General features: G+C 43.1%; 1 protein-coding gene across 1 annotated transcript in view; it reads right to left on the bottom strand.

Moving 5' to 3' along the window:
* The window catches only part of LOC147733195 (mucin-5AC-like), a 231,555-nt gene that overhangs the window by 154,987 nt on the left and 50,772 nt on the right, over nt 1–25,796 (bottom strand). Inside the window, exons 12-16 of the mRNA XM_086956006.1 lie at nt 18,388–18,525; nt 18,124–18,288; nt 14,836–14,930; nt 8,564–8,690; nt 3,576–3,831 (exon numbers count right to left, since the gene is read on the bottom strand). Of these exons, the coding sequence (XP_086812132.1) occupies nt 3,576–3,831; nt 8,564–8,690; nt 14,836–14,930; nt 18,124–18,288; nt 18,388–18,525 (781 nt within the window). The remainder of the gene's footprint in view (nt 1–3,575; nt 3,832–8,563; nt 8,691–14,835; nt 14,931–18,123; nt 18,289–18,387; nt 18,526–25,796) is intronic.

Below are 25,796 nucleotides of genomic sequence, written 5' to 3'. Positions count from 1 at the left end.
ATCCCCAAGTGGTTCCTCCTAGGTCCTGGACCCTTGACTGGCGTCATAGTGTACTCCTCATGTCCCCAAGCTACAAGATCTGGCACTCAGAAACATTTTGCCACTTTTCTCCCCAGGGAACTGACGGAAACTTGGATGACCATTGATGCTGAATTAATGGTCAGCCTCAGTTTGCTGGTTTTTCCGGCTCAGGTTTTCCAGAAATGTATGTAGAGGGCTTGATCAGAAAGGGTGCGAAGCTTCAATCCATCAATGTCAAGGCCTTCCTTGGCATAGACTTTGCCTGCTCTAAACTTTCGCCTGTTTGTTGACGTCCGCTCTAGGACCCCACTCTTCAACAACAAGCTGTCATTTTGAAACCCAAAGGTAAATTTTTCACCAGGAAAAACATGTATCTGGCTTGTGCTACTTCGTGGTTGGCCCTAACTTCTGACTTTGACCCTGTCTATTTCAACTAGCTAACCACAATTGGCGCTTTGAACTTTCTGTCGTTATTTCTACTTCAAGTTACAAAATGTCATATCTCCGGCTCTACTGATAAGATTTTTCTCATTTTGGTATCATTTTATGTATTAAAATATCCTCTATTGTTCGAAGGTGGTTTGGGATTTTTCCTGTTTTGTTTTTCACTGTATTAGTTTTTGCGTACTGTATAAATACTTTACACATTGCCTATAAGTCAGGCATGACTGCTTTTTGCAAAGCTACCAGAAGGTTAAGCAAAGGTTTATGTAATTACTTTTGTGATTCACCCTGACAAAGATTGTGATTATTATTTGAGGTGGATTCTCACCCACCTTAACTAATACTTTGGTTTCTTACAAGGTCTATCCTCTTTGGTCACAAAGGGACACAAGCGGTCCTGGCACAGAAAAAAGGCAACTACGTCGACCATATCCGGCTTGATGAAGAGTCTTGCCCGACGGCATGGGAAAATTCTCCAGAAAAGTTTCTAAGTGTGAAGGGAAAATATTGACAGAGGCCTTCCACTATCCAACCAGGGCTCCATCGCAGTCGTCCTCAAAACTTTGACTTCGTCCTGGTCAGTGCAATCAGATCTCCCAACTTGGCACTAGTGTTTTAAGCACTTGAAAGAGTTTATTCTTTAAAAATTCTTAGCTCTGGTTTTCTACATTGGATTTTTGTCTTTTTGGCATCTATTTGTTCATACAAATATAGCCTATTTTTATGAATTGGTATTGGATTTTTTATTGTGTGTTTTGTTTTACTTATGTAATGTATTGGTGTTTCTGGATGCTGTACACACCTGTCTCCTAAGTTAAGCCTGCCTGCTTACAGCCATCTACCAAGAGATGAGCAAAAGAATAATGTATTGAGAACTTGACTTGAACTCATATTGAGATTGTGGCTTTATTACTAGTGGTAGGTACCTACCTGCACCTACTAATAAATCACCTAGCAATACATGGGCACAGAGTAAATTACTCCGTCCCCATAACAGAGGAGTTGCCAGCCAGATATATATATGGCAGCCAAGCATGCAGTCATTTATAAAAGCATAGCCAAGATCCGCGGTGATGGCGTTTACTACCAATGCAATATACTCTGTGCTATGGAGCTGCATCAGCAGGATGCAGCCCTGTAGCATAGAGTATTCTTTTTCTTTGCCAAAAGACAAACACAAAACAAGATTTTCTTTTGTAAAGAAAGCAAGTAATTCTCCCACAGCCTTTGGAGTCATCTCTCATGGCAAGGGAAGAATTATTGCAATTTTATTGTTCCCACCACTAGATTTTGCCTGGCAGTGAGGGAGAGTAAAAAAATGTCTACATGTCCTCCCATCTAAATTGGGCAGGAGGACATTTGCCATTTCTCTAACAGCTGTTACTCCCCAGGGCTGTTGGAGAAGTTTGCCATGACAGAGACAAAGTAGTCTCAGCCATGGACAAACTTAAGGTCCACCCAAAAATAGATTGGGCAGGCGGACCACTATGCTAGTGGGGAGGGAACTCTGTCACCTCCATGATAGACTTTCCTTCCTGCCAACATATAAATCGAGCCCAAAATATTTAAGTAATTTGAAGTTATCTATAAACCATTGGCGGGAGCTTACCTTGAATTAGATGCTTCTTTGAGAAGTGGAAAAGTGACCCAAGCCCTTGATGTCTGAGTCCTTTTGGACATACATTTGGCAGTGGAACAGGAAAGAGTAGAAGAGATTGTCTGCCAGAGCCTATCCTTGAACGATGCGTGAGTAGGATTGGTTAAGTGCCTGAGGTGCAATGCCCGATGTGTGATTATTCAGTTTTTTGGAACTCTGATTCAGGTCAAGGAGATCTAGCAGAGCAAGATAACTGCAGCACACCCTAGAGTAGTCTATCGGTACCCCCTCTCCAAGGGATGGTATAGATTCAAGTCTTAGACAAGTAAGCACCGGGCTTCCCTTAGCTATTGCAAATGTGTCTATTGGGATGTGCCTTTCCCCACCTGCAGCAAAAACACCAAAATGGTCTCAAAACCGTACTTATGAGAAGATGAAGAGTATGTGAGTGACATTTGGTCCAACAATCAGGTGGGAGCCAGCTTCAAACGTACTCGTAGCCAGTCAATTTAATGCACTAAGGTTTGTTTATTTAGAGCTCCTGGTAACACAATTAGTTCACCTTAAGTAAGGACTGAGGAAAGGGAATGTCTAGTTAAATCAACATTCCCAGGCACTTTTCCACATTGTTATTTCCAAGCTGTGTACGGTTGGGATGTTGCACCAAGAGGTAGTCAATATTATGTTAGAGTGCAAGATGGTGTTACCATTTTAAGTCAGAGTTTCTGAGGCAAGATGCGCTTGGGGCTGACTTTGCAGATATCCTGGTGTGTTCCCACCGGTACCTGGGAGAATAGAACTCATGATTTCAACCATTTCTAGGTAAACTGACAAAAAGCCTTTATGTAGTGAGTCTGTGCATATTCTGTGGTCTGATATTATCTTTGTTCTATATGAAATTAGAGGCAAATTAAAGATTGTGCTGAACTTCCCACATGCATCACATAACAAATTCACTTACACATACAGCTTCTCCTGCCAAAGGTTCCATCACAGAGACATGGGAAACCTCATCTGTTTACAGACACTGATTCTGCAAATCTTACGTCTGTCTAATGGGATGCGGGACTTATATTTTAAGGAATATCCCTCATGACTCTAATGAGAATTAGGACATGCCAGAGCCTACCGGATACAATATAGTCTTGACTCTTCTGCACCAGCTCTTTGGATACTGTAAGTAAGCATTGCATGAAGCGTTTGAGTGTGATAAATCCTAATTTTCCATGCTATCTCTTTATATAAATAAATGGACCAATCATGTGTTCAGTTGAAATGACCTGATCATTTTTAGTTCACCATGGTGGGTACATAGAATGGTATTTTTGCATAACTAAGGGACCGCTAATCCGCAAGAGCTCGGAATGCGATCTGAACATCTTGATCATGCGATTCGAGAAAGCTCTAGACTCAGGGTACTTGCAGGGTATTCATCACAACACAGAATATCAGAATCATTATCAAACTAGAACCGCCCTGCTTGCCAATGATGGATCTGGACAGTTCATCTTACCATATGAGGCCATTCCCATTGACGGTGCTACCAGAAGGCACAATCGATCCCTGGTAGTAGCAGGGGCAGCTTGCAGCAGGGACACATGCCCCAGAGTAATCCAGATATTCCCCAGCAGGACAGACACAGCCATCCACAGGCACAAATGGGGTGTTGCAGGTCATGTCAGGCTCACTGATGGCGCGGCAGCTGGGCTGGCAGGTGGTGACATTGTAGTTGTAAGTCGTGGTGGCTGCACATTCGGTTGCATATTTACCTTATGAAAGAAGAGGAGAAGGGACACCTGAGTTTTCCTTCGTCACAGTAATACCTTTCATTAAAACACATACCGGACCGTCTCTGTGTATTGACATGCAGTGGGAAACCAGAGTGCTGCCGCGGTGCAACAATCAGGGGCTTTGTTTCAATACGAAATACAAAGTTATTTCTCTTACAACTGTCCCTTGCATTTATGCTTGTTAGGGAGTAAAGCGTGGATTTCAGAAAGCCCGTGAATATGTTTGTGCCATGCAAAGCAAGGGAGAATGGTGTGTTATTGTTTTTTTAATGTAGGGGGCAAATATCATCGTGGAAGATATGAGCTTTCGAATAAATACAAACTACCTGGTGCTCAAGGTCTAGGGGCGATATTATCAAGAAAGGGCGATACATTATCGCCACTTTTATGGGCAGGAAACTGCAGCTAAAGCGACGATAATGGGCTTGATAATATGCCCTTGTTAATTCCCATAGAAGCCCAGGTTAACACCAGAACCTGGGCTTCTATGGAAATTTACAAGGGCATATTATCAAGCCCATTATCGCCGCTTTAGTGGCAGTTTCCTGCCAATAAAAGTGGCGATAATGTATCGCCCTTTCTTGATAATATGGTCCCCAAATTCGTGTTGCTGGAGTAATTATGTAAAACAAGATGTTGTTAAAATAACGGTTGGATTGAAATGAACTATCAAAGATAATACATAAATAAACAGGGTGTATACTCTTAATTGCTCGGGGGAATAGAGCTTGTTATCATGTGCTCTAATGTTCAGCCCTGGCATAATTATATTTTCAAATCCAGCCTTATACCAGGCATGGGAAAGCACCTATTGGACCTGCCAAAAATTAAGATTGTTAATTCAGCAGATTGAATTATTTCAATAACGGAGACATCTATCGATGGGTTTTGTTGTTTGTTTGGGATAAAAATGACCTCGTTGAGCTGCTCGTTTTTTGTGTCATCAAGGTTTTGACTGCTGTGTATGTTTGATTCAGATATTCGGGTTTCAATGTTAGCTTCTGAAGGTACATTTGAGTCTGTATTGCTGTCCACCTGATTAGTAGTTACTTTTCTATGTAGTAGATGAAGCAAGTCTACTATAGCGTCAACAAAATGGTGCCACTAATAGTTTTTGTGTTCATCTTTAATATCTTTTAATACCATTGGTTGTTCAGCAAGAGCCGAAGATTTCTCCCTTAAGGTATCTGCCATTTTTAGGTCGAGCATTCGAGACCTCTTGTATATACTTTAGTGTATACTTTAGTATATACTTTAGTATATATACTTTAGTTCATACTTTAGTATGTATACTTTAGTATATACTTATATGTCTATGTACTTTATGGCCTCTGGAGATCCGCCCTAGGACTTGTCCGCTTCCACTTAGGGACTTTTTTCTGTTCAACTGCCTCTATTTAACTGTCTTGATAGAAAATGGCCAGCAGAAGTCAGTAAAATTCCAAAATTGCTTTCTGCTGAGGGACTTTCTTTTATGAATTTTTTTTGGGGCAACTGCCTCTCTTTAACTTTCTTCATAGGAAACGACCAGCAGAGAACAGTAAAATACCAGAATCACTTTAGCATTCTCTAGATTCCAGTCCGTAGAAATTGTCTTCCACAAGCACCCGTAGACAATAATATTTTTGTAAAATCTTGTATTTTCAGTGATATGACCACCGGAGGCCCTGATTTTATATTAAAAACAGAGCTTTGGGCTATTCCATTTCCCACTGAAAGGCAATATTTCTCTCAATGTGTTCCCATACCTGGAATGTCATGCAGTTTGGTGCTTACTTTCCCTCCATGTTAAAGAACAGTAGATGTTTCAGCACCCAGGCTAATGTGCTTCATAGCCAAATAAATATAAGTCCCAAAGGAGAGACCGATTGCATTGCAAATTCTTGTTGATAAGGTTGTTGTCACCACTCCTACTGTTTGAAGAACCGGGTAAAGTGGTGGAGTGTCCTTAGCAGTGCAAGATTAACATTTTGGGTTAAGTGATGAATATAGAAGCTGAGCAGTTGAATTTCTGTTAATCATTGCCCTATTATGAAGGCTGCTTAGGTCCTCTAGCAACTTGTAATCATCTAACGAGTTTGCCAAGGAATTATTTTTCCGTTGGATGGTCATAGTTTGTTGGACATAATCCAGCAATGCTGAGGATGAAGAAAGGTCCACCACAAAAACTGAGTCAGACTCCACAAGATTACCTGGAGATTTTGCAAGCTTGAGAATAGTAATGATTTTTGTCTTCCTTGTGAGCATTGTATGGAAAGGTGGTGCTTGTTCTAGAAGGGATGGTTTCTCTAGTACTACACTGGAGTTCAAGTCAGTGGCGTAATGAAACTTGAGGGGGTCCTCTGCAAGGATTCATGGAGGGGCCGCCTCTGGACTCAATCAGGAGCTCTCCGGCCAGTGCACTGTGCTGAGGGGGCCCCTGGAGCTTGCCCCCACCCTCCAGCCACACCATGGGGGCCTATGTTAAGCCACTGGTTCAAATTGGAAAGACATGAGTCCAAAAATGAACTAATTTGTCCCTGAGAAGAAGAGCTCTTGATGTTTGATTTTGAGTCGAAAACTGCCTCTATTTTGTTATTTGTTTAAAAAGCAGGCTTTTTGTTTCGGGAGGTGATAGTTTTTTCTCACTGACCATTATAGTTATTGCTGGAGGGTTAAGATCAGCTTCCGCAGATAGTTTTTCTGTGTCTTAAGATTCTGAAAGTTGGAAGGTTGGCAACTCTGGAGCCACCAGTGTGATAGCTGGAGGAGTAGGATCATTACTATTGGTCCGTCTTGTATTCCAGGTGCCTTTAGAATCTGCAGGCTTGTGTCATATTCTGATTTGAAATGCTTGTTTTGAGATCTGTTCTTCAAGTTATCAATGGTCGGAAATGTAGAGCAAGAATATTTCGCTAAGCGAGCTTGAGCGAGTTCCAGCATCCAGCACCGATGTAGTGTGAAAATATGTACCACAGGAATGAGACAATAACAATGCTGGTGGTGAAAGTGAAAATGCAGCTGCCAACATTTGGGGAACACAGAAGCCAGCCTGATCACCAGCGTAACCCTCTAAGTATCTTACATCAGGCATTAAAGAACAATAGTGCCCACATACGGGGGGATGCTGGTCCCCCACGCTCCATGCTTCACACAGTGCCTCCCTAAAACACCTCTCCCCACATATCTACACACATACCTCCTCCAACCGGCAAGATGTTAAATCAAAATAGTTCACCCATCATATTACCACTCACAGATAGCTGCATGTCTTTCTGCCTCTCAAAGACTCTCAAAGACAGACAGTATCTCCCACATGGCAGCAGGTTCCAGAAAGATGGCATACAGCAACACAACCTGGGGAGGTAAGACGGCTGAGGTCCCAATCCCTGTGACGAGCAAGAACTACTCTGTATGTCCGCGTGATAGGGACTGCCGACCCAGTGTGATGAGGAGAGAAAGCGAACAAGCAAGCAGCACGAGCCAACGATAGCGCTGGGATCTGGCTGGAGGCAGGGGAATCTACAGAAAATGGCAGGGTAGGACAGGACAGGGGCGGGTACAGCAGGTTAATTGAGCTTTTCAAGGGCACAGGTATAACCCCACCGACAGGTCATGCTGAGACACTGAGAACCTCAGCTCTACTCCGACACTGGCACAAGCACAGTGTCTCCGTCTCCATTCTTTCTTCCTCTGATGCCTCACTGAATTAAACTGAGTAGAATCTGTGAACAGCAGCTGACAAGTGGATATCTTACTCCGAAATGAAATCATTTCATTTGAACTGGAGTCTCAGACTCCACTTGGCAAGGACCAATTTCCTGAGAAACCCTGGTTGAGCAATTCATGCTGGCTAAGCAAAGACATGCTGGAAACACTTTACCATGAAGATATGAAGCTGTTGTCCTGTCATGTAAGCATCATTTGGTCCTAGCAGCTAACACTGCACATTCCAGGGTCCTTGCAAGAAATCAACTCGGGTCTGCAACTGCCTGTGGTAATCTGTCAAATCTTTGATCCCATGAGGAATATACTTTAAAGAACGGGATGAACTAAATAGACCCTTTACAATTCCTTGTGATGATTACATAGAGAAAACGCAGGACAGGGGTCGCGTCTTTTTCAAATTATACAATAAAAATAAAACAATTGGGTCAACGTTTGTGCAAACCATTTTTGAAGGTGTTCAAATCCCAAGGGCTAAAACCAACACTGATGGATCCTGTTGGCCAATGTCTAAAGACAATGTCTGACCCACAGAAGTCAATGAGTAAAAGAGGACCTCCATAAAAAAGCTTTCTGCACCTCTATGATGTGCATTGCGTGGTGTGTATTGCGTGTTGTCTGTGTGACGTGTGAGGACATTACATTTCACTGTACAGCTAATGTTGACTGCAGGTGAGACCTAAAAAGATACTGGCAGTTTGAGTGCTCAAAGACAAGACCCTGTTTACACAACTATTTTGAAGGAATCCCAATAACAACATTACAGTAGGGTTATGAAGAGCTGAAGGAAGGAAACATCTATGTGAATCTCTGCAGGGGAGGTCTAAACTAAAATAGTAATCGGGAATTCGGTCATCTGGTAAAAAGGAGCCCCTACTAGGAATGTCCGGTAGTTCCAGCCCATTCCTCAATTATTAAAGGAGATAGATGTCAGCAGAACATCAAGAAGAATCTCTACCTGGAAGCCTATGCTGGATGAAGCATATTGAGCCTCTTTGTTACTTACTGCACAAATCGGATCGCCATTCAGTCAGGACAAGTCCTTTTATGGCACAGGCTCGAACATAGGATGATAGGGCAGCACAGAAGCAGTCAACGGTGTTCTTGCAGGCACAGGTATCGAAGAGACAATTCTATAAATGCAACAAACAGCAAGTTTCAGTAGGAAACACATTAGCATGCAAGAATAGTTGCTTCAACATGAACTGCACTAGGTCCTACATTGCATTCCTGTTCACTGCCTCTGCTGACTAGGTGAAGTCAATCCCATCTTCTGGTGCCAACAGGCATTTTGGGTCAACTCAACCTACTGATGTGCCACTGGAATCGTGTCACTGAGATATCTCAAGCCAAGGACAAGTGCAGCAGAGTCACAGGTCCTAAAGTGAAATTGAGCAATGAACTCATGGGCAGTGGTGGAGCCAGCGAGGAGAGTCTCTGCAAGTGAGTGCTATGGGGAAGTGGAGAAAGGAGTGGCCAGTAGACTATGTCGAGTAGATCATGTCCCCTTCCAGCTGCTCACAGTTTATTGCATTTATCATAGGGTGCCCCCTCAGTTTGAGGTCTATAGCATAGGAGGGAAGCCATCGACCGAAAACCAAAAGAAAACTGAACCTTGCAAAATATTGAGACAAATATGACATAAATCAGAAGAAAATAGAAAAATATTGATGAAGTGGAAGACTACATTGTCATTGGCACAAGTATGGCAGCAGCTGCCTCTACAATCTCTGACAGTTTATAGCGCTATTTGGAATAATGCATAAAATTCCCCTAACATAACATAAAAAAACACAGCACAACATATCACAACAAAAAACTAGGGGGCATATTATCAAGGGGGTTTATCTCAGCTTTTTTGGTTTTAAAAGCCAAGAAAGCGGAGATAAAATTATCTCCCTATTACCTAGCTGTCACTAACACCAGTTAGCGACAGCTAGTAGGAGATAGCGACCATCTTGGGCCCCACTTTGCATGTCAGTGATATTTATCACTAATGACATGCAAAGTGGGCGTGCCAAGATGTTAGCGACTGGAAACAGTCGCTAACATCGCTATCTCCTATTACCAACTTTTGGAGATATTTGCGTTAAGCGCAAATTTCTCCAAAAGCTAACACCTGCCCTGAGCAGTTCTTAGCCATGTTATCCAATGGGAGGTGGATAACATGGCTAAGAGCATTAGCTCGGTAATGCATGAATATCGATGACTTTTCAGCGATATTCATGCATTGCGGACGATTTTTATTGCATTTGCGATAAACCTTGGTAATACCAAGGTTTATTTGCAATAAAAATCCGCGCAGCTCAGCGGTAAAATTTTGTCTCTAACCAAGCAATAGCGATAATTATCGCTATTGCTTGGTAATATGCCCCAAGGTTACTTAATCTAACTTAATATAGCAAATTGTAAACTGTATGAAATCATGCTCCTAATATCTGTATCTAAATTTGCCAAGTAGCAATAACATCGTTTCATATTAATGAATTTAACCCTACTGTGCAGTGTGATTAATATTGTGTTGTTGTTTAAAATGTGCCACACACAACCCTAGATATCTTCACAGCGAGATTTTAAAAAAGCAGGCTCATTAATAGGGCATATTATCTACAAACTACGATAAATATCGCAAAACGCTCTTAGCGCTTTTTCAATATCGCCCTCTTTCGCTGAATTACATCGCCCTGTTAGCGGCGTATTAGCAACGCTTTGATAATAGTCAATGTGCAATCCAGCGATAGACTGCGATAATCATCATTAACGTGTGAAATCCAGCGATGATTTCACAGCGCTTATTAAATGCTTGTTAATAGGGGACTGTGTACCTAACTACACAATCCACCTCCCATAGGCAATACTGGTAAGTCAGTTTTTTTTAAGGCGTTGGAATCATGCAATAATGGGGGCCTAGTGCGCCTTTTCTCATAGCTTCGCTGTTCAGGGGCAGCATTGGTAATACTGCGATGTTGGTTTTTGCAGCATTTCACATGTTTTCTTAGGACGGAACGCCTACTTTGCATCTCATTAGCGATATTTATCGCTGTCATGAGATGCGTTACAAAATCGGCTGCTAACATGCGCTAATGCATGTTAGCGCCGCCTTGTTCATAGGGTGAAAAGAATATTGCTGCATTAATGGCAAAAAGTGTTGCTAAAGAGGCGATTCTGTCCTTGATAATATTCCCCAATATGTTACAAATACTTCTCAAAGGCTCCTCCCACGTAGATTTGAAAGACTCCAGAGCCTTTATGGCAAAAAAAATGGTTTTCTGGCCTTTCCTGAGAGCAAGACTCCCTCCAGCGAGGTTCAACCACGGACCAAATAGGCAAACTCCCGTTTTGCGAGGCCCTAATAGCGATTCATAGCGAATCGCTATTAAGGACTCGCAAAACAGGATTCATGTAGAAATTGCATGAAGAAATGCGATTCCTACATATTCCTTATTTGCGATTAGCAAATTGCTAATCGCAAATAAGGAATAACTCGCCAAAAGGCCCTAGGGAATGAATGGGGAGTATTCCTTATTTGCGATTAGCAATTTGCTAATCGCAAATAAGATAGCGATTTGAAGTGTGCCAGGGGTGTCCAAAGGACACCCTGTAGCACCCCTCAAATGAAACTTTACACAGGTGTTGCACACACACATGTCCAAAGGACATGTGTGTGTTTAACATGCAACTCAGAAAAATGCATTTAAATGCATTTTTCTGAGTTTTCGCAATTTACCACGAGGTCTGACCTCGTGGTAAATTGCAGCAAGAAATTGCGAATTCGCAAAATGAAATTGGATGTTGAATTGCATTTAAGGAATCTCAAATAGAGATTCCTTAAATGTAATTCATCGCAAAATTGCGAGATCGCAATTAGCGATTTTTACATTTGGGATGCTGAATCCCAAATGCAAAAATCGCTCTCGCAAAGGGCCAGATTCTCAGACTCTGGCCCTTTGCGAGCGCTATTTTCTTTGATGAATCGGGCGGTATGTGAGTCAATCTCAGAATGTCACTCCCAGTAGGGCCTTTCACAACCAACACAAGAGACCATAAAGGTAGTGTAAGTCCTACATGTTCTGGAGCATAATTAATGTATACGGGACAAATCAAATTCCCCAACTATGTCATTCTTGGGTTGGCATTGCTGATCCATGGATATGGGAATAAATTACAGGATATTTTGTTCTGATATTGAACGTAAATTTTGACTCCCTCTCACTGTATACGGTGTTTATATGTAAAATGCACACAGTATTGTTTTGTTCAAACAACCCAAGAATTACATGATTATGGAAATTGATCTTCCCTGTATATATTAATTATGCTGGTGTGACAATTTGGCACTTATCCCACAAAGTGCAATAATCACATATGAGCAATCATTTGTACGAGACATGAATGTTTATTAGTTGACATATGACAGTAACCATTTTTTTGTAGTAAAACAATATCTGCCTTGCTGAAACATGTGCTTTAAGTTACTGTGTCAACACGAGGTAATGTCATAAAACATTACCCAGAATGCTTCATAATAAGCGCAACTGGCACTTCGTATATAACTGACAGCAAAAATGGACTGAACGACTGTGAACAAGACTTATGTAGTCAAACTGCGTTGGTGTTGTCAAGCAGTATTTTGAATAATTTAAACTAACTGGATCTCCTTGTGTGCGGTGTTATCTGTGGTAGGAATACTTTGAGAGGGCCAGTCTCCCTCTCCTGCCAGTACCAGCAGTGAGTATGCATCGTGAACTTGTGACCGCATTGCTTTACACACACACACACACACGCACACGCGCAGACATATACACATACACCCACACCCTATACATTTTTCCCACAATTCTTTTGGGCTAAAGTGACATTATATTTAGGTATAGTAAAGCCCTAGAAATGTATGATGTCATTAATGATGTAATTTAGTATGTCATGAGTAATGCAATATGTGAGGTCAAGAGCAGTGTATGGCGGGAGTGCAAGTTAGAGCGAAGAGCGACCCCTTAGGAGGTGATTCGAGTGCTTTACAAATATCACTAACATAACATAACATAATTAGCTCATTACACTGTAACTGGTGAATTTCAGAAGCTTTCAACCTTTTGCACATTCATTTTTACCTTATTTCAACACTTAACTATAACTTCAAATTAACCTTTGTTTTTTTCAGTGTACATTTGTATGTGTGTATATGTATGTGTCAAGGTGAAGGAGAAAACACGCACCGTATCTAATAAGATATGGTGGATTATTTCTCTCACTGTGAACACATATACTTTTGGAAGCCACATACCAATGCACACACCCTTACGCCATAGTCATAGTGCATGTCTGTGTGTGTTCTCTGAAGCATAGGTTTTGTACAGGAAGGAGTCCCTTTCACCACAAAAACTATACTTCAAGACTTTTCTCGCTTTGCATCTCTGTTTTACAATGCAGCACTCATGCAAAGTTGGAAAATTAGGAGGAATTAAAACATGTTCCCTCATTTTACCTCCTTCAAGGAGATGGAAGTTGGAAGATTTTGCCACAAAGTCCCCTCTACCAATGTTTGTAGATAAAGATTTTTGTCAAAACTCATGGATGTTTGCATGAGAATGCCCATTCATTGCCCATGGAACTCCCACTTGATGCAAAAAATACAAAGCACTATATAGAGCAATTAAGTGGTACTTTGGGATGCTGTCCAACACAAATAAGGACTTGTGTTGGATAGTTATTGCAAACCTAACACAAAAGTGACACAAACAGGGGCGGCTACTCTGATAAGGAGGAGGAGTGTCACCCCACTGCTCTCAAAGAATGAAAAAATAAAAATAAAATAGCAATAACCTCATTATTAACATTTTATTTTTCTTTGCTATGGGGCATGGTTGGGGGGTGGGGATGGTATCAGAGCCTGGGAGGAGTGGTTCATGCACACTCTAAGTGCGCATGATAGTTTGGACGGCCGTCTTAGCTTGGCCAAACAGTCATGCACACTTTGCATGTTCCCCATCAGGCAGTAATGCACAGCCTGGTGGGGAATATGCACAGTTTCCCTGTCCTGGTCTGAGTGTCGAATCATGGCACTCAGACCAAGCACAACGCTGCATTGCAGCATTTTGTGTGCTTCTGGGACTTGTCAGGAAACAATGATGGAGGAAAGACGGAGGCAGCCCTGAGGAAGTAAGTGTTTTAAAAAAAAATGTTTTGTTCACCCCTTGCCCTGCCCGCTCTGCCACCCTCATTCCATGCCAGCCGCCACTGGACACAAACACAGTCCAAACCATTAGTAAACCTGGAAGTGTCATTGAGTTACAGTGAGATTAAGAGTGAATGCCAGTGTATGAGTCAGTCAGTAAGAATGAATGGGATTGAGTAAAAGGGAGTGTAAGTGTGATGCTAGGGTCATGTGGCATGTCTTCCTGGAAAAAATCAGGATCAAGGGTCATATAATGCCACTTAGTGTAATGTCATTAAGTTCAAAGGGTATGTTATGTGACATCTGCTACACCTACCATGTGAATCGACACCCGTATATTCAACTAGGGACTTCCAGCAACTGAAAATTCTAGCACATGCACGCTTATACTCTTACACACTGCAAGCTCTAAACCATTTAATGCACACTTATCTATAGGTACACAGATCCAGGAAACAGACTTGCAAAGTGGGGACATGAATACATTTCTGGCAATATTTGTTCCCACAGTAAGTATGTGCACCATGGCTTTTCTAACATCATGGAGAATTGTTGACCTCTTCTGTACTATTTTAATGGCTCTCGGTTCTTCAGGGTCATATTAGTTTCACAGTCCAGTAACTTCTTAGTGTAACAAAGAAAGGATGGTCCTCCCACACATGCCAGTAAAGCTATCCTGCTTGAATATGCACTTCCATTTCAAAACAGAGCTCTGCAGCTATCACTTCACCATGGCAAACAACTTTTGACCATACCTACAGTATTTCCAACAATGCATACAGTATGTGAGCATTCACCAGACACCTCACAGTTTCATCTGCCACTCTGTCACTACTTTGAGTGGGTAATCAAGCAACTGGAGGCATTAGCCTCAGGCTACGCTAAGCTAGTGGGTTGGCACCTACTCTTTTTCCATTACACTAATCACACACTAACATGACATTTGCTATTCTTGCAGGACAGAGCCTCCACTGACCTCTGGGATTAAGCCAACTGACATCAGTTAAGAAGTCTGAGTTAAAAAAAAATGTCCTCCAAATGACGGCTTCATTTAGAAAAAAGATAAGACAAGAAAAGACAAGACAAGCCCACCACATACGTACCTTGTAGTAGGACTGTGGATTCACCAAGTGATGACAAGGAGCAAATGGTCCATTGGACTTGTTGAGCAAATCACACGTGTCATGAGCGTAGTTGTCTGGAAGATATATCAGAGAGCATACTATTCAAGTTATTTTCTTGTTGTCATCTAAGTTTTTAGACACCCATTTACGACAGTTTGCTAACTATGCAGGAAATTTCTTGATATAAATCTTAGTTTGCCTCTGTAACCGTAAATGAGGAAAATATTGTATGTGGAAAAGAACCATGCCTAGATAAGTGGGTGCTAGAGAAGGGAGAGAGAATGAGATGAAAATATCTTGTCTTAGGAGTCAGGCCTTCCTGACTGTTAGCTAAAACAAGCCAGGTATAATCTTCGAATGCCTGGGAATAAGAAGATCCTCAGACAGCTGAAGATCAATTGACCTAGAGGTAAATGAAATCTAGGATCAATGTTCAACAGTAAAGGGATATCAGGAGAGCCAAGACACTGATTATGATTGAGGTGAAGTGGAATTTCCGTTTGTTATTTCTCTCCACCTGATCATGACTGGCCTGCTGTTCTGGCACCAGGTTTTCCCAGCGCAAAAATATCGGGTTCAATTTTACCTGTAATTCCAGCCACTAAATGTGCATGAAGCTTTGACTGCCTCCCTCCCTCCCCTGCTCTTCATACCGACCTCCCTCCACCGAGTGTGGCAGACAGAGGCTCCAGCGCACACATATCACCACCTTAGAGCAGGTGGTGCATGTGATCCTAAATCCCTCGAAAAGGGAATACCATGAGGAATAACGTTTTGTAATTCTGTGTGCGTGTGCAGTTCCAAAACGTGTGATAGGAGTAAACATGTGCCGAAAAATCAGTCAGGAACAGTAATTGCAGAAACCTGCAATCTTTAAACATGTTTATTTCCAAGTCATAATCCCCTGATGTTAACCCTTTGGCCACGGTGCTAATTCCAACAAGGCGCTGGTGGGTAAGCAAGGCGCTGCTATGTTCGTGACGGAACCACACCGTCATGAACCACGGTCGGCGTTTGCTCATGACGGTGTGGTTCAGTCACAGCCCCGCCCGCTCATTAATATGCCCGCACAGCCTGCAGAATAATGCCGCGTGGGTGGAGCGGCGGCAGCATAACGGACCCACGCTGTCATTAGCACACGCCGCCCGTGGCTCATGACGGCATGGTTCCATCATAAGCAGGCAAGGGGTTAATATGATGGATAGCAGTAGGATTGAGTAGAGAAAAGAACATAGTAGTTTGTGGATAGACTCATGGATAGCCCCTTTGGAGGTGGAGGCTAGCTGGATGGAAAACTGGGTAATGCTAATACATCCACGATACCCAAATGAACAGTCTTGGAACTCTCTGTGATTCAGTGGGCGATAGAAGTGACGGTTGGGAGCTCAAGAACCGAAGTAAGGGCTCAAGGGATATTTTTTAGGAAACTCCTTCTGCAGATAACTCGGGATCATTACTAGCACTACAAGTCGATGCTGACTGGTCCACCATGCCATGGCATCATAAAGGACTGGGTGGTATTGTTTACTTTTTGCCCAAAACAGGCCTTATTATGGGGCTTTTTATGAAAAATGTTAAAAAAAAACATGTCCCTGATGTAAAGGGAGATTTCTCCTAGGGAGTGGGGGCATTCCCATGCATGGCAATTCTAGACTGGAAAAACACTGCGATATGATGTCATGGGCCCACTATAATCGGGCTTGGCCTCTGGTCTCCAAGTCTGCTGTGGGTAGTGTAGCTCAGAGGATTGTTTCTGACAGTAGAGTCAGCTTTCACTCGCTCGACCTTCTATCTGAAATAACAGCCCTTCTCCCTCCCCTAAATTAAGCAGGGGAACCATGTGTTTAGTGAATGGGGGAATTAACAATTTATGGTGATGCTCCAGTACCATTAATGGCGCCTTAATATTGAACAGCTGAGGATAACTGATGAACACATATGTGTTTCTGTGGAACAAGGTTGGTAAAAGCCAGGTTCAAAAAGTTTGAGAAAAAATAGTAGGATGAAGGCTTCATGCAGGCCTGAAAACAAATTAGAGGGAAACTTCAATTCCCACATATTTCAGAGCAGCTGTGACTTTCTGGTCCTTTTTTGAGTATGCTGTAATATTCATAATTTTTAAGCTGACACTCTCTGTGAAATACAGGGAATAGGTAAGCACCTTACGGACTGTGGGTATTAGGATGAGCGATTATCCGGTCTACTTGCATATTTAAGAGAAAATGCTCTTCAAGCCATTTTATCAATTTCTCTGCATCCAAATTGGGGGGATTAGAAACGAATCAGACAATCTCTTACTTTTCAGATTGTCTTTGGGTGTCTATCACACTGTTTTGAAAGGATTTGCATGTTTAACCATCATTCCCTTCCCTAGAATAAAGCCAAAATGGACTAGGAGAGGGGCTGCATCATAGGATATGTTACATTAATACAGCTGCTGAATGCTGTCTCAGTAACATGGTGCCTGAAATCCTTCTATAAAAGCTCATCTCTAATTTCCTTATTACAGTTAAGTTGTGATGTCTCTACCCACAGGCTTATAAAAAATGCGGTAGCTGCGCTATTCCAATAAATTATTTCTATTTTGAGATGTGACATCATAACAGCTCCTAGCAGAGCTAGCAGCCAAGGTGAAAAGAAGTCTGCAGAGTATAGTTACAGTTTAAACAATGAAACACCTTGAACAGCCCTTTCCTTCTGCTGATCAGCTTTTAATAAAAATGAACAATGATTTGCAGAAACGAGATCTTTGTAGCAACTATTAGACAGATGGAATCTCTGCACGATTCTACATATGCTGAGCTTTAGCATCTTTGTATGTTTTAAATTAAACTGATTCCAATATCTTTTGCAACAAATTATGAACTGGTTTTTCGGAGGTTAATTTTGCAAAAGCAATGTAACTTTTATTCTTCATGTCTGCAATCATACTAACTTCTTCAATATGAAGGAGTAACACACCAAGGTCTTTAGTGGTTTGTGGAAAGGGATGATGTGACCGTGCATATGGTGATGTAACACCTCTGTGATATCAGTATCCTTATAAAATACAGTAGGGGTAAAGAATACCATCTATTGGCATTTCTTGACACCCGTTACCATCACCACTGGTCCTATTTTTGGGCTCCTCAGAAGAAGTACTGGTTATTTTATTACGTGCCTCTAGTCATTAAGATACTGAGCGGTATCATAATAAGTATTCTTGTCACAACACCTTGCATTGCCTTTCCTATACCATGGTGAGCTCTCAAAAAAAGGGAAACTTACCTTTCTCTGAGTTAATTAGGCAGGGATCATCAAATATGTTTTTGACATCAGGGCATTGGGGGTAGACCTTCCAAGAATTGCCAAACGCTGCCGCTGTTCCCTCCACCATTCCACTGCTGCCTGTGAACTCATCTCCCTGGATGTTGTTGAAGTTCCCACAGAGACCTGATGGAGAAGCAGAAAGAGTTGTGAAGATAGTCAATTTTAACAGACACTGGGAAGGGAATCTCACAATGAAGATAAGGAAGAGAGACAATTTCTTACCGCAGAGTTTCCTCTGGAAGGAAGGGTCGATCTGGATATAGAGTTGCATGATTGGTACAAGCTGAATCTCAAGTTGTATGCCAATGTTTAGGTTTACAATAAGGAAGAAGGAGCAAGGTCTGAATATATGGAAATTGGCTGTGGACAAAGAAATCGATGCTTCTGTAAGATTTGTTTCAGAAAGTTAAAGCATGATGGGCACAACATGTGGCCATTTGTTTTAGATGTTTTACTATATCCAAAGTGCTGTACAGAGATCATTTTAAACAAAAGGTGCTGGAGGTAAACAGTAATGCATGTGGAGTCTGGTTAAGACCAGACTACAAAACTCAGGATGCGAGGGATAAAACAGTTGTCGCAAACACTTGAGACAGTTGTGGTTGGAACACTGTGCAGAACTTTTTACATATTTTAATTGCACATATAATTACAATTTGATGTCATTTGTTAGCATATCATGATCTTGTACAAATAATCGTCCTCTTTTTGAAACTTATATATTTCAGCCCTACATTGCTACATCAGTTAGTCTGGTACTGGGCCTCATTGTGTTTATCCTGACAGGAGTAATTCATTTGTACTGTTGAAAATGTAATCATGGAAACATACCGTATTTTTTGGCGTATAAGATGACTTTTTAACCCATGAAAATCTTCTCAAAAGTCGGGGGTCATCTTATACGCTAGGGGTCCTCTTATCAGCTGGTATACGGCGTGCTGAAACTTCAGGGACAGGCGCCCTGTAGCTGAGCCACCGCGCGTTGCATCCCTGCCAGCCGCCCCCTCTCCCTGCTCTCATGCGTACTCACATTGCGCACTACCACTCGGATCGTCTTGGAGACAGGGAGGGCTAAGCAGACAGGGAGGGAGAGCTGACCCACCCAATCCAAGCAGATCTTGATGCTAAAGTACACAGTTTCCATCGATACGTAATACAACAACGTAATAAACATGGCTATGCGTTAAGTAGTATTGGAAATATGGATGAAGCTCCAATGAATTTTGATATGGTTGGAAATAAAACTGTCAATCCAAAAGGTGAAAAAACGATTTTAATCAAAACAACAGGACATGAGAAGTCCAGTTTTACAGTGGTACTAGCATGCACAGCTGATGGCACCAAACTGAGACCAATGATTCTTTTTAAAAGAAAAACAATGCCGAAACTCAAGTTTCCTGTTGGTTGTTTTGTACATGTGAATGAAAAACGCTGGATGGATGAAGAAGGGGTAAAGCTATGGCTTGATGATGTATGGCGCAGGCGACCAGGTGGACCTATTCAAAAACGTAGTCTACTGTTGTGGGATATGTTCAGGGCTCAATTAACTCCCAGCACCAAGCAAAGGCTGGCAAGAATAAACACAGAGGCAGCAGTTATTCCTGCAGGATTTACATCATTGGTACAGCCACTGGATGTGTGCCTAAACAAGCCATTTAAAGATTGCATTAGAGAACAGTGGAATGAGTGGATGGTTAGAGGCGAAAAGTCATTCACAAAAGGAGGAATTATGCGTGCTCCACAGTTGGATGTTTTGTGTAAGTTTGTCATGAAAGCCTGGGATGATATTGATGCTCAAACAGTTATCAAGTCTTTCAAGAAGTGTAGCATATCAAATTCATTAGATGGTATGGAGGACAACTACTTGTGGCAAGATGAAGAGGAAGTCGAAGCCGAGACCACACCATCTGATACGGAATTAGATCCATACGATGACTGCCTTACAAATGTATTACAAGATGTCATTGATTTACTTATGATATCAGATGACAAACAGGAGGATTTTGAAGGCTTTTAAAGGGAAACTGTCACGCCAGCAAATCCTGTAACAATAGCTTGGAGTTATGATTGGCGCCATGGACTTGCCTAGCACTTGCTTTCTCTCTATTGTTTGTTATCTTCCTCCTATCATCATCAGTTCCAGTTTGGGTGACAGCTTAGAAAGCAAACAGAATGGCAGCTCTCATGGGTTTATTGTCTTATCCTTCCTTTCAGCTTTAGAGTGAATTAGGAAAAGTTTAATCCACTTGCACTTTTTTATGTTACATGTTTGATGACAAACAGCCTTATGTTTATAAGTGACAGTTTTCCTACAAAGTAGCTGCATGTCATAAGCATTAGAATTAAAATTACCATATTAAAAACAAATCTGATGTTTTTAAATTTTTATTTGGTGTGCGTTGGAAGAGGGGTAGTCTTATGCGGCGCATATAGCCCAAACCCTACATTTTAACAGGAAAAGTAGAGGGTCGTCTTATTCGCCCACTCGTCTTATGCGCCCGACAATACGGGTAGGTATTTCAAAATCAGTGGAATTATAGTTGAACGGCAGTGCTACCCAATCAATCAAGCAATCAAGACACTTGTATAGCGCACTACTCACCCGGAAGGGTCTCAAGGCGCTGGAGGGGAGGGGTCCTCTACTTCTCGAACAGCCAGGTCTTCAGTTGCTTCCTGAAGGAGAGGTGGTCCTAGGTTAGCCGAAGGTGGTTGGGGAGAGAGTTCCATGTCTTGGCTGCAAGGTAGGAGAAGGATCTTCCACCGGCGGTGGCCTTGCGGATACGTGGAACGGCGGTGAGGGAAAGGCTGGTGGACCGTAGCTGGCGGGTGGGCGTGTAGAAGGTCAGGCGGTTTTTGAGGTACTTGGGGCCCAGGTCGTGGAGAGCCTTGTGTGCGTGGGTGAGGAGTCTGAACGTGATCCTCTTGCTGATGGGGAGCCAATACAGGTCTTTCAGGTGGCTGGAGATATGGCTGTGGCGGGGATGTCCAGGACGAGGCGTGCGGAGGCGTTCTGGATGCGTTGGAGTCTCTTCTGAAGTTTGATTGTGGTTCCGGAGTAGAGGGTGTTTCCGTAGTCCAGTCGGCTGGTGGCGAGTGCCTGGGTGAACGTCTTCCTTGTTTCGGTGGGGATCCATCGGAAGATCTTGCGGAGCATGCGCAGGGTGTTGAAGCACGATGATGAGACGGCATTGCATTGTCTGGTCATCGAGAGGGAGGAGTCCAGGATGAAGCCCAGGTTACGTGCGTGGTCCGTTGGCTTGGGAGTGGTGCACAGGGCAGGCGGCCACCAGGAGTCATCCCTGGCGGAGGGCGATGATCCCAGGATGAGGACTTTCGTCTTGTCTGAATTCAGTTTCAGTCGGCTGTTCTTCATCCATTCGGCGACGTCTTTCATCCCTTCGTGTAGGCTGGTTCTGGCGGTGGCTGGGTCATTGGCGAGGGAGAGGATCAGCTGGGTGTCGTCGGCGTAGGAGATAATGTTGAGGTTGTGTTGGCGTGCGATGGCGGCGAGGGGGCTCATGTAGACGTTGAAGAGGGTAGGGCTGAGCGATGATCCCTGTGGGACGCCGCAGATGACTTCGGTGGCCTCGGATCTGAATGGAGGGAGGCAGACTCTCTGGGTTCTTCCAGCGAGGAACGAGATGATCCCCTCCAGTGCCTTTTCTCGGATTCCGATGTTGCTGAGGTGTTGCACTAGGGTGCGGTGGCAGACGGTGTCAAACGCGGCGGAGAGGTCCAGTAGGATGAGGGCCGCTGTTTCCCCGTTGTCGAGGAGGGATCTGATGTTGTCAGTTGCTGCGATGAGGGCAGTCTCGGTGCTGTGGTTGGCTCGGAAGCCGAATTGCGAGTGGTCGAGGGATCCGTTCGTCTTGAGGAAGGCGGCAAGCTGTCTGTTGACGTTCTTCTCGATGACTTTGGCCGGAAAAGGGAGGAGCGAGATGGGGCGGAAGTTCTTGAGGTCGGTGGGGTCCGCTGTTGGTTTCTTCAGGAGGGCGCTGAGCTCGGCATGCTTCCAGCATTCCGGTAAGGTGGCGGTGTTGAAGGAGGCGTTGATGATGTCCTGGAGTTGGGGGGCGATGATGGAGTCGGCTGTGTTGAAGACGTGGTGGGGGCAAGGGTCTGTTGGAGATCCGGAGTGGATGGTGTTCATTGTGCGGCTGGTGTCTTCGTTGTTGATCGGGGTCCATGCGCAGAGGGTGGAGGTGGGTGGCGTTGGTTCGGTGGTTAGGTGCGTGGTTGTAGCGCCGAAGCTGTTGTGTGGGTTATGTCACTTTTACACTGTCAAACCTCTACCCCTCAGATTGATGAGATATTGCATTCTCAGAAAACATATACATGCCTAGGCATAACTAGATTTTTTAGATAGGGCTGTGCTCGTCGGTGACTTAATACTAAAGACAGTTAGGTCTTCAGAATTATCATAAAATAGGTAATACATTGCAATTTGAAGTCTATTACAAGTAAATATGTGACTATATATTCAATGTGAATACCATGAAAAGGTGACTGGGTTTTACAAGTTCAGTTGTATTTAGAGGCGCATCCATTGAACCTCAGGTCAAGTAAACATTACAGGCTCATACTGTAATCAGCTGAGCTGCACTTCATGTTAAACATACACACAAAACAGTTTCCCTCTGAGGATGCCCCCCATCACAATGAGCACACTAACTAACAAGTCATCATGGTAGGACTTAATTTGTGCCTTGAATTAATTGTATGGAATAAACTAAGTCAGACCTCTTCTAGGGAAGTTTGGGAAGTGGATACTCTACTGAGAACATTTTTGATAAAAATATGTTCTAATTGTGAATTTTAAAGCACAGTTTTCACATACAATTGCTATTCAAGTCTTTTCATAGTGTGTCAAGATAATGAAATCTCATGCTCCCCAAGAGTTGACCCTCCCCCTTTGTTTCCCAAATGCATTATGGGTGACCAGATATGTCAAAAATACCAACATTGTGCCTGGGCCAGCATTTCATCATGGGTGCCACCGTATGCCATATATTACATACAATATGCTGGTGCCAGATGTTTGACACCAGTGCCCCTCATATGCCAAGGTAGCCCTTAAATCAAACATTACCTCAGAATACTAGAGCTATCATTTTGCCTCCCTTATGCCATGGATATTCTCTTTCAAGACAAGAATTAGTTCCAATGTGATAGTTTCCTCAAGTATGCCAGAATTATTCCATGAATTCCCCACATGATAAGTCATATATTCAGTATATCAGTGCCAGTATTTTGTCACAGCATCTGACGGGATAGGAATTGCCTACAGTAGGCCAGCACCAGTATTTTGCCAAGTGTGCCTCATTTAAAACAAGAATGACCTTGAGTATGCCAGGGCCAATGGCAGGCCTGCAAGTATAACGCCACATACTCATGCTCACTTACACTTACGTATTCACACTCTGTGAGAAATTGGATGAATAGTCAGGGTGGATTGAAGTCTACTCTTATTATGAATGCATGGCATCAGTCTCTCACTCCTGTTCCCCAGGGTGATTTATCCAATATTTTATGTTTGCCACAGTGACAAATGCCTGTGTGAAGCCTCTGAGTTCTAGGGACTTTGACAGTTGCTGGAGAGCAGCCAAGGGACAAAGATGGGGGTTTGGGGGGTACCCGGTAACAGGATGCAGAGGGAGACTTGGGGATAAGTCTGAGAGCTCTGTATGGGGAGTGCTCAGTTTGTTAGGGTCCTTCGAGCAAGGGGGCACAGTCAATTGGCATTGACCGGGGTGGGAAAGCCCATCGGGGAGCATCTATAACAAAACGGTATGTAAGTGTAATCCTTATTCCAAACAACAATGATAAAACATTGAGATGTATGCAAATGCACCGGTTGAATAAAGTGCCCCGAGTTTTTACAATCACCGATATGTGCTCAATGTGATGGGTATAACTCTGGCCTGTGCTTGTAAAAGAAAGAGCAGTGTTTATAGACCAAAAAGCGTTAGTGCATTAAGCGACGTGACAATAAATGCGTGCTGATATTAAAAAAGCTGGTTGAGCTTAAACGCAGAAAAAATAATCAAATAGAAGAAAGGTTCAGAGGTTCTAAGTAAGACGATCCCATGCAAAAAATAACCATTATAGATGCTCCCCGATGAAAGGCGGTGGCCCGAAATGCATTGGAGCGGATTATGAAATGTTGCATTTGTGAATGTTGAAAACGTATGTGGAATTATGTGGAATCACAGCGTCATATGGATATGAAAAGAATACCAATGATGGAATAAATATAAGTAATTAAAAGAACTATATGGATAAAAAGCTAAGATTGTCCAGTTAAATCGTTTTTGAACAATACATCACATTGAGTGCCTCAGGGATGTTTCCAATGACCCATTGGCTACACTCATACTGATTTATCTACACTCGCCCGGAGTGATGGGCGACACCTGAGAGCACCTACAAACTTTATTTCCTTTTGAAGAAACATTATCAAAAGCAGTGCCTGGCTCTATTTAACTTTTAGACCATGTTGTGTTTTCACATTTCTTTGCACCATTTCACGCAGCTTGCAATGGCAGTCTGCATGAGTTTGGTAAAGGGTCCTTTAGAGTGGCATAATACATACTGCTGCCGATAGGGACCTTCTTTAGTGTCCATGCCCTAGGTATCAGGGGTACCATTTACTAGGGACTCACAGATGTACTAAATATCTTACCTACTGGGGAAATATTAAACAGCTACCTTGTTTTAGGGAAAGATCCCTGGCACTGGGGACCTGGTAAGCAGGAACTCAGTACACGTCAGTCAAAATTGCATTAAATACCAGGCAAAAAGTGGGGGTGACATATCAAACAAGCATTGGCATAGCCAATAGGTCTTGTCATTGGGACAATAATAGGGGCAGATTTACAATAACTGGCGCATCCCCAGGGATGCACCAGTTATTGTGCGCCGCAGCTCCGCCACCCATGGTGCGCCGCATTTACAATGCGTCGCACCATGGGGCAAAAACGGCACAGATGCATGACGCATCTGTGCCGTAAAGGCGGCGCATTGCTGGCGTTGCATCGCAAGCGCGACGCAGCTCCAGCAATTCTCTTGGGGGCCCTATCTGTCCAATGCTGCGTCAAGCCTTACGCCTGCTTCAAGCAGGTGCAGGGTTTTGACACAGCATTGGCCTAAAAGTGACTGAATGAAATCTTGTAGATTTCACTCAGCCACTTTTAGGAGGTGTTCCTGCGCAGGAACGACCCCCCCTGCGCTGGAACGCCTCCCTATGGCGCAGGGCTTTACAACGTGACGCATCTACCAGATGCATCACGTTGTAAATATCTGCACAATGGCGCAACTTTTGCGCCGCCGCTGCTTCACAAAAGTGACGCAACGGCGGCGTAAAAGAGGCGCAAGGGGGTGGTAAATCTGCCCCTAAGTGTTTAGCCATGCAACAGTTGATGTTTCACCAAGGACATTGTGCTGCATAACTAAATACTTATAAGGTCCCAAAAGCGGGACCTATTGGCTATGGCAATGCTTGTTTATTTAATATCCTCTCCCAATCTAATTTAGTGGAATGCTATATCATCAGGTTTGCCCTGACTCCTAAAGATCGGGGTGGGCTTGACCGTATTCCAGGGAGCTTTTTGTATATTGCTAGTCAGGGGAGC

The sequence above is a fragment of the Lissotriton vulgaris genome, chromosome 2_1 (genome assembly GCF_964263255.1).
Source record: "Lissotriton vulgaris chromosome 2_1, aLisVul1.2, whole genome shotgun sequence".
In the NCBI taxonomy this organism is placed as follows: Eukaryota; Metazoa; Chordata; class Amphibia; order Caudata; family Salamandridae; genus Lissotriton; species Lissotriton vulgaris.
This window is presented reverse-complemented; position numbering and strand designations above follow the sequence as displayed.